Here is a 16,280-nt window from a genome sequence, read left to right on the forward strand (position 1 = left end):
AAATGAAAACAATATAAAAAAAAGTTATCCATTATACTTATTGGATAATTTGAAAAAAGATGATACATTGTGATAGTCAATGAGCCAACTCAATAAACTGTGGATATGTATTGACAAGATTTGATTAAATAAAGCGTTTTAAGACTAGAAATTATACGAAATCATATATCAGTAATCGTAGTCGAGTTGTAATATGCAAAGGCACAGGACTATTGTGTTTATTGAATTATATAGGACGTGTTGTTTCCTATGAAGACATTTTTGTTTTATGTTTTCCTAGGAAAATTATTCATGGATAACTGTAGTTTTTACAAGGAACTGTTTTATTGTCCGTTATTGTATCATTATCAAAAAATAATATTAGTGTTTGTAATTTTTAACTGTTACACATATATGGCGTAGGAAAGTGAAGAGATTATATGCATAAATAATGCACGGAAAACCCATTTAGTGCGATAAAAAGATGACTACACTATAGAATATTAAGATACAAAATGAGAAGATAGCTCTAATAATATACTTCAAGATAAGAAAAAGAAAAAAAATGGGATCACCGGACTCGAGTTCTTGCTACATTATAAAATAGGTAAATTCACAACACATTCTATTATAAAAGTTGCTTTAAACTGAGTTCACTTCCCCTAATGTGGCAAAGCTGAAAAACTTAATCATACAAAAATATTCTATTTGTGGTAAAATACAGCCGTAAAATATGATAAAGCACATAATTTTCTATATCAACATGAAAAGTCTTACACAAAAATTACATACTACTCTAGAAATTTGCGAATTTCTTTAAAGAACTAGACCGATTGATATCTGCTATCTAAAAATCAAAGATGGAGGAAGACACACCTGCTACCTTTATTTTCCTTTGGAAACAATGGAAATGCCACTTTCCTCCATTTACGTACAATGTATGGATAATGCATATATTCCTAAAAATTAATTTAAACCTGTTACTATTATCACTCATCTTAATTCTATAAGTTCAATTTCAGAGGATTTCACAAATAATTAATAATATTTGGAAGTGATACAGAAAGAAAGAAATATTTCTAATGGCGTTAGCGTTATTTATATAAGATAAACAAAATAACAAATAAACGTATTTCTTGTTTCACCTATAAAATGACTTATTTCCATAAGGAACAGACCACAAAACGTGTCTTCATTTGAAATAATACATATTCAATTGTTATGCGTGAATAATTTCACGGGAAGCAAACAACAATGCATATGTTCCCCAGGGAAATATTCTTTCGGTTGTTTTTCTTTTCTTCGGGAAATATACTCGTGGAATGAAAATTTAGCGGGAGCACGTGCTTATATATGACCAAAGTCCACGAGGCGCTTCAAAGCATATTCTTTCGTAGGTTTAAATATATGGTTGTAATTATGTAAATGGCAAAACGTAAATAATGGACTGACGTACGTTTGAAACACAATAAACAACTAAGTGTAATTTTAATGCAATAAATCAATTCAATTATTAGATCATTAAATTTTAATATTATTTAAACAATAGATGATGGTGCCAAAAGAACGTACGTTGCCATCTAAAAATGAATAAGAAATGAAAAATCATCAACTATTTGTTTGTAAATATCCTCTTACAAACTGTTTTTTCTCTGACTGTTTATGGCGTCTTTACATCAAATCCCTTGGATGTTGGATGTGTACTGATTGATGTTTAGTCTTAGATACATGATTTTTATTATGACTTGTTATTTGCTTTGAACTAGCTGCCAGTAACTGTGAGTACTCTAAGATCTGTACTTTATGTAATTTTTCTTGTAAGGGATTAGAGATTGATACATGCCCTGACACGTCCTGTCTGTGTTTTTGTTTGATTATGTTTTTATCGATCTGATCCATATATTAGGAGCCGGGGTAGATACGAAGATGTACCAATATTACTTATCATCTTAACTTTACAAGTTTAATTTCAGAGGATGATTACACGAACAACCAATAAGATATGGAAGTGATACAAAAAGGAATATATCGATAGCATTATTTGTTATGAAAAAGGAACAGCCAAAAAGAATATTTCCACGGGAAACTTTACATATTCAATTGGTAGTCATGAAAAGTTTCCAAAGAAAATAGAAAGTAAAATGGTACATTTTTTCCCGGAAGTGTTTTCGATATGTTGCACCAGAAATCTCCAAGGAAAATTTATATGGTGTCCCTGGGAAATAAATTGACGACAACTTTAGTCAGCTGTTTGCCATTCAACAAAAAAGATTAAAGGAAACCTCCAGGATGATGGATACGAGAGAAATGTGATGCAGAAAAGTACAATTATTATAACAAATCACATTTACGACAAAAACGCAATACGAAATATAATGTTTTGTTTGATTTTTTTTATCTATCTGAATATATCACAAATGACGATCTGTTTCCTCTGTACCATTTGTCTATCTTATTTTACACCAAGATGTCGTTAAATGAAATTGGACTCCCTGCATTTATCATGCTCTTCACGTATGATCAAATCGCTGAAATACCCCCTCCTAGATTATTAAAATATATCATTCTGCGTTGACCATCATGTCTTGTTGTAACTTAGATACACCCTGTCTAAGCCCTTTATGTGAATCTAATACAAACAAACCGTTAGATTCACCCTGTCGGGCCAAAACCCTTAAGGTGAATCTAATACGAACAATCTGTAAACGATAAACCCGTAAATATTTTATTAAAAACTCACAACATTCGTTAACAAAAAACTATAACAACAATCAACATTATTAATGAAGCAATAATTTTGAAAAGTTTTAAAAACAACCTCACAAAGAATCTGTATTGATATTAGATCAAAAGAATTCCAAATATATTTTTCGGTGGACTTGATGCATAAGATATGTTTGCCACTTTGACATATATTTCATCTCCTGCTTCCAAATAAGTATCACCACTGATGTATGTATCATATCTCGAGAAAACAAGTTTCTCTGAACGTTCATACGGATGCTGTGTGCACATGATCTCGTCCTCTTTCTTTGAATTTTTAATGTTTGATTTGTATATTGCATGTTTCATGTTCGGGCTCTTAGAATGCACTTCAATTATGTTGTTCTCAGTGTCCCGTATTAAATGATAGTTAAACTCAATAGCGCTGTACACATGGTAAAATCCACTGACTGGGACACGAACTCGTCCTCTGTGTAGTTTGATACCGTTTAACAAAAGGCAGTTGTTTCCTCTGTACCATTTCTTTACCGGTAATATTTCCTTTTTTGCGTCATCTAAAAATAATTCTATATATGGTTAATTGATATCGTGCCTAACTAAATTTTTGTCTAAATTTGAACTTCATTTATTTATATTTTTTCAACAATGAAAACATAATGCGTATTATATAATGACAGCGCATCATAAGCCTAAAGTATTTGGCTGGCTGATAATCACTTGGCAATGCCTATTTGAATAAAATTGTTTGTTATAACTCATTTTGCACTTTTATATGTAGATAGTCATTCATTCATATAAATGAACAAATATTCGGAATGTATAGCGTTAAAAAATCCCTGTGCGATATATATTTGTTACACATTCCTATGTATAATTAACCATTGTACTGATCAAATTTAAATTGCCATATTTGACAGTAGTTTTACCACATAAATACACTCAGTTATTTCTTATACATGATTAGTTTCGACTTTAAAAAAAAAAACCACAAGCACTATCTATGCATGTACGAATTGGTCGACGAATTTGATTCTAAGTCCTTGAAAATTAAACTTTTATAATTAAGGAATAACTGCCATATTGTTTCTGTCTATGAAAAAAATAACCTCAAGAATGTGATGCACACTGAATAATCTGCGAAGTGGTTTATAGAAAAATGTGCAGAACATTTTTGAGGTTATTTCAAATAGACAGAAAAAATATTACAGTCATTCCATATAATTTAATAATAAATTCCATTTTAAGGGGTAGATCATGAGAAAACGTTGATTATACCACGGTCACATGACAAAATTATGTTTATGAACTGATAGACAAAAAACTTTAAGCCAATCAGAAGACAATCACGAAACGAGTTACATCCAAAATTAAATTGTAGATCTAATTGTATGTAAATTGTGCAACACAAAGCATAAAATTTCAAAATTATTTCACTGAAGATTTGGAAGTAAATGCTATTTGTTATTCATTTTTTCTGTGCAATTATTGAAGAAGTAAAGAATATATTTTATCATACTTCACGTTAAAATGCCATATTTGGTTGGCTAATACGAGGCTGTTAATTAACTCTCACATGGCTGAGCGGGTGACAATTTTTTTGAATGTCACCCTCTCGTCCAGACCAATCAAAAATCGATAATTTAAAGGACAATGAATTGAATTTACATCAAGTTATTAAAGACAATGCTTTTAAAAAGATCTACGTTTTGGCTCAGATTCTATTATTTGACTGTCAAAATAAAAAAAAATAAAACATCTTGCTTCACTTCTGTTGATTTTTCTCAGTAATACGTCATAGAAAATACTTTAGATAGAATTCATCTGTAAAAGACAATAATGATAGGACATTCAGTATAATAAATTAAATAACACATAGCTGAGAGGGTGATAGAGCCGATTGTAACTATCACCCTCTCAGCTATGTGTTATTTATATATCTATCACCTTGTCAGCTATGTGTTATTTATATATTATTATTATATAAATAACACATAGCTGAGAGGGTGATAGAGCAGATTGTTACTATCACCCTCTCAGCTATGTGTTATTTATATATTATTATTACCCCGAGAAATCATTGTCAACCGCGGCGAAGCCAAGGTTGACAATGCTTTTTCGAGGGGTACCAATCTGCTCTATTACCCTCTCAGCTATGTGTTATTTGATTTATTATACTGAATGTCCTATCATTATTGTCTTTTACAGATGAATTTTATTTAAAAGTATTTCTATGACGTCACGTAAATAACAACGTTACGGGTATTAGAAAAAAATCAACAGATTTTATTTTTTTTATTTTTAAAGTTAAATAATAGAATCTGAGCCAAAACGTAGATCTAAATATCAATTCTCTGTAAATATAAAAATGAGCTGGCCATCATCTGATACAGAATTTCACCAAATTTGACATTTTATGTCTTAATTTTCAAAAAAAAAAAAATTTGTCACTCCATAATCATAATATGTCACCCTGTTGTTGTCATAAAAACATGACTTTTCAGATAAAAATAAAAGTAATTTTAAAAAATCTTGTTTAATATTTGTTTGTAGACTGCAAAAATTTTCTTCAAACTTATTTTAATTTTTTCAAAAGATTTAATCGGCCAATATGCAGATTTATCAAGGTTTTCTACTTTTTAAAGAATTTAGTGGTTCCATATATCCTTTTAAAATGCATTGTCTTTAATAACTTGATGTGAATTCAATTCATTGTCCTTTAAATTATCGATTTTTGGTCTGGACGATCGAGAGGGTGACATTCAAAAAAATTGTCACCCACTCAGCCATGTGATAAAGTAAATTAACACCCTCGTATCAGCATCAAAATATGGCGTTTTAACGTGAAGTATAATAAAGTAATCTATTGCATAAGTAGATGTTACCTCCCACATCTATAAGAGTACAAAAATAAAGAAGACAAAATGTGGGAAAGTAATTTATTTACTAATTGATAACTATCAAAATATTACTAATAAATCACATTAGTCCATTAATATAAACTATGCATCTATGAATTTGAAATAAGCATAGAGAAAGGTGACAGTGACAGAAAATATTTTTCAAAACCATTAATTTTTTGTAGTTGCATTTAATCCCATATCAAGGGAGATAATTCATACCAAACTAAAACATTTCAGTTTTGAAATAATTCAATTTTACAAATAGAAAATGGAGTAAATATTAGCATATGTAAAATTCAGGTAAAGGAGTAGGTCCGGTAAGGACTCATTTTGGCCTCAAATTTCAGTTTCATCTGACGAAAGGTTTTGACTACTTTTTTAACACTTAAGTGTCTATTTCACTTGATTCAATTAGTTAATGTGAAAGATTTTAACTGATTTAGTCATTAAAAACGATCCGATTCAAGCTCAAATATGAAAAATCTACCAAATATGCTGAAAATTGTCACTTTACAGATGGTTTTTGTCAAAATTGAAAGTGGCCGCATCCGTGTTCATCCACAACCTTTATATATGTTATGCATTATCATAAAATATTAAGGATGAACACGAATGCGGCCACTTTCGTTTTACTCGGAAACCGTCTAAAATTTACCTAAAATGCTAGAATTTTGAAGATTTCAGTAATTTAGCATGACTTAATGGTGCTACAACCCGATATATGTGCATTGTATGGTCAAAACAGCCCATATTTATGTAGCAGAAGCATTCAACTGTCCAATAAATAACTAAAAGTTTACATTTTAACAATTTTGTAAAACGGTTATATTTTGGGGCCAAAAAGGGGTCTTACCGGACCTTCTCCTTTGTATTTCATGTTACAAAAATTTATCTTGAGAATGTTAAATTTCCACCATGAATTTATCATTAATTCAGAGTAATATAAATTTTTCAAATGAACTTTTATTCATGTTTAATTCAAAGTGAAAATGTTCACGAATTTAATGTGAAATTTTTCACGTGAATTTCACGTGAAAATATAATTTTTAAATTAGATTAAGATTTTCAATGGAATATATGATACTTGTAATACAAAGTATCAGTGGTTAACAAAAGTTTTAAGTTTGGGCTATTTTTTTTCAACTTGGACACCATTAATATTTCACGTAAAATTTAACGTGAATTCACATGAAGTTCATGTGAAATGAGATTCACGTGAATTTTACGTGAGCAAAATTTGGCTGTATATATATAATATTTAATATTTCTGATAATCATATAAATTATCCTCATTTATCCCATATGAGTTTTTTTCACAAAATATCTTTTAAATTTTTTTTATTGAAATGTTCATGACTTGCGAGTATATTTTTCGTACTAGATATTTTGTGAAATAGGTCGACGTTATACATGAACGTAAATCTACAATGTACAAGTCGTTTAACCCTTCTGTTTGTACTGGTCAAGCTATATTTTTCATGCGCTGTTGTTTGTGTATGTTTGTATGTACGAATAAAAGGAGACGTGACTTGTAAGTCATTGAGACAGAAGACAAACGACAAAAATAATCAAGACATCTAAATAAAGGTGACATAAAGTTTACATCAATGGAATTTTTCGGAGGCGCCGGGTTTTGGTTGTTGGCTGCACTGTACAAAATTGAGGGATTTATTGCTGTTATCCCTTTAACATTTTGAACTTTTCAATGGTGTATTCCTTTTTTTTACCGGAACTATTGACTTAAGTGAAGGTAGGTTGCTACAATATTTGTTCCTTTAACTTGAATGATCACATCTTTTTGAAATTAGCAAACATAAGATGAAGAAAACCAATATTAAAATTTTGTAGAATGGCATTTACAATTCATAGGGGTTGACCAATTCTATGGGTATTTGTTTTGTTGTATCTGTATCAAATGCTTTTGTTTGTCTATGGGCCGGTTACCTTTTGTTGGCACGTCTCTGTCTTCACCAATCAAATGGGCGACAGGTTTTACATCTCCTATGTAACCTCCATGCACTTTAACTGAAAATATACACACTTTTGAATTCAGTTAAAAGAGATAGTATCAATTTTCGGCTGCGTTTTATTGACGCTACATTTGCGAGAAGAAAAATACGAGTACATAAACAAAAGTAAGAAAATTGCTAAAATAAATTTCCGCGAAGTCGCATGAAAATAACCAAACACAAGTAAAGTACTTATCCGTGAAAATAAGTTAGCGTACAGTACTTCTAAGTAATCGCGTGAAATTATGGAAAAAAACATTGAAATTATTTGTCAAAGTAAAAAATTAAAAGTCTAATTTTTAATTTTAGCTTATGGTTTTCTTCTAACCTTAACTTCGTCGTTTTTTTCACATTGTGCGTTACAATTATGAATAATATGAACGTTTAAAATAAACTAAGGCTACTTAAATATGCCGGGAAAGTGGTTACTAAGTATTTGGTTCGTCCGTTAATCAGTACGTCCGGTCAATGTACCAACTTGTCCTCCATCAACGACTGGGTCGGCAATGACACTTCCAGAGACTCTTGCAGTATATGGGTCATTTAAAAAAAATGTCGAATTTCCAGTACACCTATGTTAAAAAAATGTATTTCTGAAGCAAACTGCAGTTGTACGTGTTTAAATGCAAGTTTATAGAATTTATGAGTCAGAACATTAATATTTTCTGATTGCCGTTATATCCGCAAAACGGACTTTTTTATAATGTTAATAATAACTCTAACGAAAAATCGCAGCTTTTTTATTATTCTATGTAACATTTTTCTACAAGCTAAATTCAATCAGCGTACATGAAGTTCGTGTCCATCATGTTACCACTCCTATGAATATTGAAACAGTAATCAATGTTGATGTCAAAAGCGCAAAGCAACCTAAAAAAACCCGTTTCTTGCATAACAGTGTAGAGAACAAAAAATTTCAAGACATTTAATGACAAAAATTAGTGGGTAAACTTTTGTCATGTCTATGCTGTTACCAAAATATTTATTAATTACACCAATATTTTTCTTGTAAAAAGTGCTGGATACAAACATCACACAAGTTTTAGCTTTCTAAAAAGCTATGGACTACTTCGCTCTACCCTCATTTAAGGTAATGTGTGTGCTTGTATTTCATATACCGACTCCAAATAAAGCTTTAGGTCTTATATGTCTTATTATGCATGTGGTTGTTAATTAGTATTGGAAATGTGGTATTTTTATATATTGATTGATAAAAAATGGATGTACTTTAAAAGTGTCTGTTTGCGTTATATACCCATGCTTTAAAAAAAAACCGAAATTTCTTGTTGAAAATTAAAACAAAATAAATAGACACGACTCTGGAGGTGTGCCTAGATTGCCAGAAGTTATAAACTACAGATAATGCATTTTTGTAAACATTGTATATGAACATTGTTTAGCAAAGCAAATCGTGAAAATTGCGGAGTAACAAAGCAAATAAACACGTATTAATAATAATTATTGATATTACAATATTGAATTTATATTTGAAATGTGTGCATAATAAAACGGACTGTGACATGAATTAGTAACAGTTGATCGGAACTGAAATACACATAGTCTAATTTGGTGTCTTATCCTGGACGAGAAAAGTCTGTAATTCTTTATCTCATTTAAGCCAATAGCTGTTGCTGTATCTCAGCTGCATCCAATCAGAATCTATACGTGATAAGTAATTTATTCAAAATGGCGTGTATTTCGATTGAAACTTATAGCTCCGCACCGTGATGAGAAGCAAAAAGAAAAAAATATTATCACTTCATCAAAGGGAGTAGTTATTTCACAACAGCATTCATAAATGAAGAAATTTGTCTATCCTGTTATGACTATCCTAGTGACAGGGTAGGCAATATTTGACAGAAACGTCTTTGAAAATATTAAATTTACATATAGTTGTACACATAATGAAAATTAATGTTTCGTTGTTTGAACTCATCTAAAGTTTATAACGTCTTAATCTTCACAATTTAGAATTTGCAGATGCAATACTGTTATCGGTAACAGGATAAATAATCAAAGTGCTGGATAGCACCTCTGGAAAGTTTGCAACTGTAGCTGTGTATTATTCCAAAAAGGTTATAGACGTGCATTATTTCAAAAATGTATTTCATCACAGCTTGGATGTTTTACACTAAACCATTGTCTTGTCAGTAATTATCAAAAATCACTTTTTTCATGTTTGTCATAAAAAGTTTTGATATTTTCTATTGCAACCTAAAACTGTAGATCTAAAATATTGAAATATACAGAAAGCTCTGATAATTTCTTTTTAAGTACCCATGCCATGTCAACATCAAGGGCCTGTGAATTAGTATTTTTCTATTGGTTTAGATCCTTCATATTTGTTTTTAGTAAATTAACACGTAAGTTTTTTTGTTTGAATTGCTCCACATGTTTCCTATCGGGGCCTTTTATAGCTTTCTGCATGTATATGGTACAGATATTTCTCATTATTGACGACCATATGGTGTCCTATAGTTATTAATACATTTTCCTCCTTTGAACTCTTTTGGATAGCATTGGTTCTTTGCAAAAAATACCACATCCTTTTTTATAAATAAGACAGTTACAGTAACTTAAATCAATACAAATGTAATGAAAGTGAATTTATATTAAAGGCTTTTATCTAAAATAGGGAACGTGTCCATGGGACACAAATGATGCCCCCGCTAGCATTAATGTTATAAAGGGTCACAACTCAAGAACTGTAAATGTGCATGACGCTACCAAAATGTGTACTTGATCTGAGTTATGGGGTAATAAGCATTGTGTATACATTCTAATTACACAGTATTGCACAATAGATTTGTTAGATCATGACATTTGTTTTGTGTCAGAAACCTATATATTATGTCAAATATTTGATCGCAATCCAAATTCAGAGCTATATCAAGCTTGAATGTTGTGTCCTTTCTTGCCCCAACTGTTCAGGGTTTCGACCTCTGTGGTCGTATAAAGATGTGCCCAGCGGAGCATCTGGTTTCATTTGTAACGAGGCACAACCCTAGAACAGTAAAAATTTCTCCACCAAAATTCAAGATTGATCTTTGTTTTATTGTTAAAAGTATTAACACTGTATTAATTTCATAACATTTGGTTAAGCGAACTGAAGTTAGATAACTGAAACGAAAATAGTCAGCAATTTTTTACATATGTAAAGGGGCATAACTCTAAAATGGTATAACTATCGCCACCAAAATTCAAACTTGATCAGTGTTTGTGGTAATGAGCATTGTGTATAAGATTCATAGCATTTGGTTAAGACAAACTAAAGTTAGAGAACAGAAACTAAAATTTCAAGCAACTTTCCTTTTTGTAAAGTAGCATAAAATGCTAGAATGGTAAAAGTGACGCAACTAAAATTCAAACTTGACTTGTGAATTGTGGTTATAAGCATTGCGTATAAGTTTCATACAATTTGGTTCGGGCAAACTAAAGTAAGAGAACAGAAACGAATTTTGGGATGTACGGAGGTACATGTACGTACAAGTAAGGGAAGGACATACATACTTACAGCAGAACAAGGATAAAACTCAATACGGTGGGAGCATAACAACAGCAGTATGACCACAGGAATAAAAAGTTTATATACACTAGATTCATAGAGGTGCTTATAACCTGTAACACATAAATTTAGTTGCTGTTGTGAAATTAAGCATTGTCTTATGAGTTAAGAACATTTGAGAATTTTTGTTTTAAGCCATTCATTTGATATATTACGGTAATCATTGCCTCTGTGTTTGGGTGACAAAGCAATTGAAATCTATTAATATAGGGCATGGTACGCCTTAAAACTTTTCCAGATGCACAGGCCGCTGTTTGTCTGTAATCTATCTAAATTTTGAGGTGAAAATGCAGCCATTTTAGCCAAAGGGTACACATCATGAACCTTATAATCATTTTTATCTTTACTCGTCCTTGGCGTGAGACGTTAGACATATAATATAATTATCGAGTATTTTATATTCTTTCACCTGTGTTTTGTTTAAACAAACCGCTATCACTTTTCAATTATCCGACGGCTTGGTCAAAATGTCAACTTGTTCTCGCATTTTAATCAGTCATTCCCGATTCTTTCGATACACTCGAGATTTTACCACGTTTACGTACGTACATATAGTAAACAGGTAAAAGTAGAGCGGGGAAATGTTCATTCATGAAATATTCATGAATGAATGAAAACGCAATCTCGCGTAGATTTCTTGTGATTTTCTCTACAGCGCATGGCAGATCCGCGAGGTAGTGTTTGTAATACTCATTTTTAAAATGAAGTTAAATTCATCTGAATCGTCGGTGAATATTCATTTCTTTTTATTCAAGCTGTAATCTTTTCAGTCAAAACAGTAGTTACTCAAAATTTTAAAAGAATCTTCCAAGAATCAGAACTTTTACACTAGTACTACACTATCTCGGAGCAGAATATATTGCGATAATCTGTCAACCGGAAGTTTGAGGCCAACGCCTAAGGAAAGTAGAATAGCAAGCTATAGCAAACTTTCCAAAAACGGTAACAGGATAGAACTTAATATGGTGATATATCCTTAACGTACGTTCCTGTTACCAATAAAATAAAGACAAAAGTAAACCAACATGTGAGGGAATTACTTGATGTTAGGTTTATTAGAAACAGAACAAAATGATGAACATTATGAATTGCTATCTTAGACTTGCATAACTGGTGGGTTTTTTTTATAACCTTTGAAAAACATGTTTTAAAGGCATTTGTTTAGTACAACATGGAAAATTGACAACTAATATATCATGTCACAGAATAAAAATATATAGAAGTTTTTATTTTATCGAAACCTTTTCTACATAACCCAAAATTTCTTTTGAACAAGGTAACAGGAGAGATAAAATATTGCACCACATTTAAAATAAAATGCTCCGCAGGGCGCAGCTTGATTCGACAGCAGAAGTGAACCCTGAACAGTTGGGGCAAGTATGGACACAACATTCAAGTTTGATATAGCTCTGAATTTGGATTGTGATTAAATATTTGACACAGCATAGGTTTCTGACACAGAATTAATGTGGTTTAAGAACTTAAAAATATTTAATCGGAGATTTACCTATTATGGTCCAATATCCAAAATCTAAATACATGGTTAGATTTAGCATATAGGTTTCTGACACAGAATTAATGTGGTTTAAGAACTTAAAAATATTTAATCGGAGATTTACCTATTATGGTCCAATATCCAAAATCTAAATACATGGTTAGATTTAGCATAGCAAAGAACCCCATATATTCATTTTTTGTTGAAATCAAACAAAGTTTATATTTGGACCCCGATTTGGACAAACTTGAAAACTGGGCCCATAATCAAAATACATGTTTAGATTCAGCATATCTAAGAACCCCAATAATTAAATATTTGTTAAAATCAAACTAAGTTTAATTTTGGACCCTTTGGACCTTAATGCAGACCAATTTGAAAACGGGACCAAAAATTAAAAATCTAAATACACGGTTAGATTCGGCATATCAAAGAACCAACTGAGTTTTATATGAAATCAAACAAAGTTTAATTTTGGACCCTTAGAACCTCAATGTGAACCAATTTAAAAACGGGGCCCAAAATACAAAAACTTAATACACGGTTAGATTCAGCAAATTAAAGAACCCCAAAAATTAAATTCTTGTTAAAATCGAACTAAGTTTAGTTTTGGACCCTTTGGACCTTAATGTAGACCAATTTGAAAACGGGACCAAAAATTTAAAATCTAAATACATAGTTAGACTCGGCATATCAAAGAACCCCAATAATTCAATTTTTGATGAAATCAAACAAAGTTTAATTTTGGACCCTTTGGACCTCAATATGCACCAATTTAAAAACGGGGCCCAAAATCCAAAAACTTAATACACGGTAGACTCTGCATTTTAAAGAACCCAGAGAATTTAAGAAAAAAAAATCATTGAAATTGGTCAAGAAATAAGCAATGTATACAAAGTATTAGAAAAGTATTGTTTTTGGCCCCTAATTCCTAAACAGTTAGGGCCATATCCCACAAAATCAATCCCAACCTACCTTTTTTGGTATAAAACCTTATGGTATAATTTCAAAAAGATCCATACACTTACACACAAGTTATTGTCTGGAAACTAGAAAAATGATTATTGGGACCCCTTTTTAGGCCAATAACTCCTTAACTGTTGGGAACTTAACCCCCAAAATCAATCCCTACCTTCCATTTGTGGTTTCAAACCTTGTGTTTAAATTTCATAGAGATCCATAAAACTTTGTTGCGGTCTTATAAAAATGTTTCAATATATTCTTGTATGACATTTAGATTAACAAGATTGCATCTGTTTATGTGTTGTTCCATAATTGTACTGTCTGTTTTGATTTGCTTATGACAAGGATTGTTTGAATTAGTAACTTTAAATCAATTTTGCAACTTCAAAATTCGACATTTTTTTTTAAATGACCCATATAATGGTATTGGTATTGCACATTTTTTGTCAAAATGTTTTTTTCTTGTCATCGGATTTTGTTGCATTTATACATTTCTTTAACTTCAGGGGATGATTTCTATATTCAACCACATACGAACTACTCAGTGCGCCCCCCCCCCCCCCCCTTCTAGTTGTACTGAAACTTACAAAATGAATGTTTTAGTGAGGGGAATCAACACATTATCCCTTTCATGCATTTGTGACAAGAACGTACTTAACAATTCTATATATGTTGCTATTATACGGTTATTACCTGAAGAACTCTTGAACATATCTCTGTATTCTTTTGATATAGTCATCAATTTCTCATCGAAAGTATGTATGAAATAAAATTAACTAGTACATAAATTTAGAAAAAAAATGTTACAAACATAAACAACGAGATCACGGAGCCTTGTTTGTCACATACAGATAAAGACTTGTTTATGTTATGAAAGTCCAGCGCTATAAATATTTAAAAAGTTTGCGCTGAAATTGAAGTCATGAGCTGTAGATTTGAAGTAAACTGCTGGAGAATTAAAAGTTAGCGCTGTAGATGCAAAGTCTAGCGCTGCCAATGTATTGTCAAGCATTGTAAATATAAAGTCCAGCACTAAAGATGTACACTCCAGCGCTGCCAATGTGAAGTATAGCAAGTGCTGGAGCCGTTTTACCTTAAATGCTGGAATTTAAATCTCAAGCGCTGAAATTAGCATACCCAGCCCTTTAATTTATATGTACAGTGCCATACTATAGATCTCAAGCGCTGGACTTTGCATCTCTAGCGCTGGACTTTGCATTTACAGCAAAGGAATTTAAATATCCCTCCCTTGACTTTAAATGTAAAGCGCTTTGCTTTATATTTACAGCGTTTGACTGTATATCTACAGCCGCTCGACTTTACCATGTTTACATCTCTAGCGAAATACTTTTACATAAATTTGCAGCGCTGAAGTTCATACCTACAGTGCTGGACTTAACATCTCCAGTGCCTGACTTTAGATCTACCGCCTTGGCTTTACAAAATATTGAAACTTTAAAAAACCACAAATATTTGTCTGTTAAAGATCAACATGGATCCGTAATTTTACACAGTGACTCTATATCGTATAATTAATCTAAAGATTTTCATAGTTGTTCAATTGTTCTTGCGAATTTAAAGTATGAACGGTATCCTTATGACATACTTGATAAAAAGATCTGAACTGTTCTTCAGAAATTTAATATGCTTAAATTATTTAGAATCATATTCAAAACAGTGTAGCTGTGGCCATTGATTGACAACCTTAAATTATCCCATTGACTGGGGCAGATTATGTGAACGTTCGCTGTAACAACCGCTGCTCACTATGTACTTGTTAAAGGCACTTAAACTGTGGGGTCACAAAAGGTTATCAACACCTAAATAAAGAAATTATAAAAACTAATCAGGAATAACACGATGTTTTGATTTATATCAATAATATAAATCAAAACATAAAGTTATTCCTGATTATGACCCCACAGTTTAAATTCTATAATAAGTAAGTAGTGAGCAGTTGTCGTTACAGACACACGTTCACCTAATCTGCCCCAATCAATGGGATAATTTAAGGTTGTCAATCAATGGCCACAGCTACACTGTTTTGAATATGATTCTAAATTATTTAAAAAAAATATTTCCACTCCTTTTGGTTTATATGTTAATATGATATATATGTCAAATAAATTATCTGCCGGGTATGTACATGTATATAATTTAAAAATAGGTCAAACACTATAAAGTTTAACACTTCCCGGTTAACAAACCAAAGATAAATATAAAAAAAATATTTACCTTTTCTGTGTATTCTTGTAATATTTCAGCTCTACAACCACATTTCACATAATCTGAATCCGTTTCCATTTCAAGGCGCATGTATCCACAGTTCTCTACAGGGGTAGATGATTCTGACATTCCCCATAAAATCCCCAAAACAATTATCAGAGTAAATACGTTAATAAGAAATACAGCAAGGGTGATAATTTTTACATGACTTTTAAAATACTTTCGAATATCTTGATACGGCATTTTTCATATTTCACAATCAAATTCTTCTACTTTCGCTTTCACAGCAATGCTAACAAGTTGTGTAATTTAAAAGATAAACGCCTAAATCCAATTATACACTATATATAGTGATTGGTGTAAATTAAATCCGTTTAAATGATTTATTTTAACACGATGCAGTCAAAATTCATTTTTAG

General features: G+C 31.3%; 1 protein-coding gene across 1 annotated transcript; it reads right to left on the bottom strand.

The window, feature by feature from the left end:
• Positions 1-7,485: 7,485 nt before the first annotated feature.
• On the bottom strand, positions 7,486-16,138 carry LOC143048899 (uncharacterized). The gene is made up of 3 exons (XM_076222765.1): positions 15,871-16,138; positions 14,329-14,392; positions 7,486-7,628 (listed from the first exon to the last, which is right to left on the bottom strand). Exons 1-3 carry the CDS (start codon positions 16,102-16,104, stop codon positions 7,486-7,488), a joined length of 441 nt encoding a protein of 146 aa, XP_076078880.1. The 5' UTR covers positions 16,105-16,138.
• Between the last annotated feature and the right edge of the window lie 142 nt (positions 16,139-16,280).

The sequence above is a fragment of the Mytilus galloprovincialis genome, chromosome 10, assembly GCF_965363235.1.
Source record: "Mytilus galloprovincialis chromosome 10, xbMytGall1.hap1.1, whole genome shotgun sequence".
Taxonomy (NCBI): Eukaryota; Metazoa; Mollusca; class Bivalvia; order Mytilida; family Mytilidae; genus Mytilus; species Mytilus galloprovincialis.

Bases quoted from the DNA above. Each gene is read 5' to 3' on its own strand.
- LOC143048899 (XM_076222765.1), bottom strand. From the start codon at position 16,104: ATGCCGTATCAAGATATTCGAAAGTATTTTAAAAGTCATGTAAAAATT. The intron at 14,393-15,870 runs GTAAATATTTTT...TATTTCATACAT, and splicing joins TACAAGAATACACAGAAAAG to ACTTTCGATGAGAAATTGAT. The intron at 7,629-14,328 runs GTAATAACCGTA...GTATATTTTCAG, and splicing joins TATGTTCAAGAGTTCTTCAG to TTAAAGTGCATGGAGGTTAC.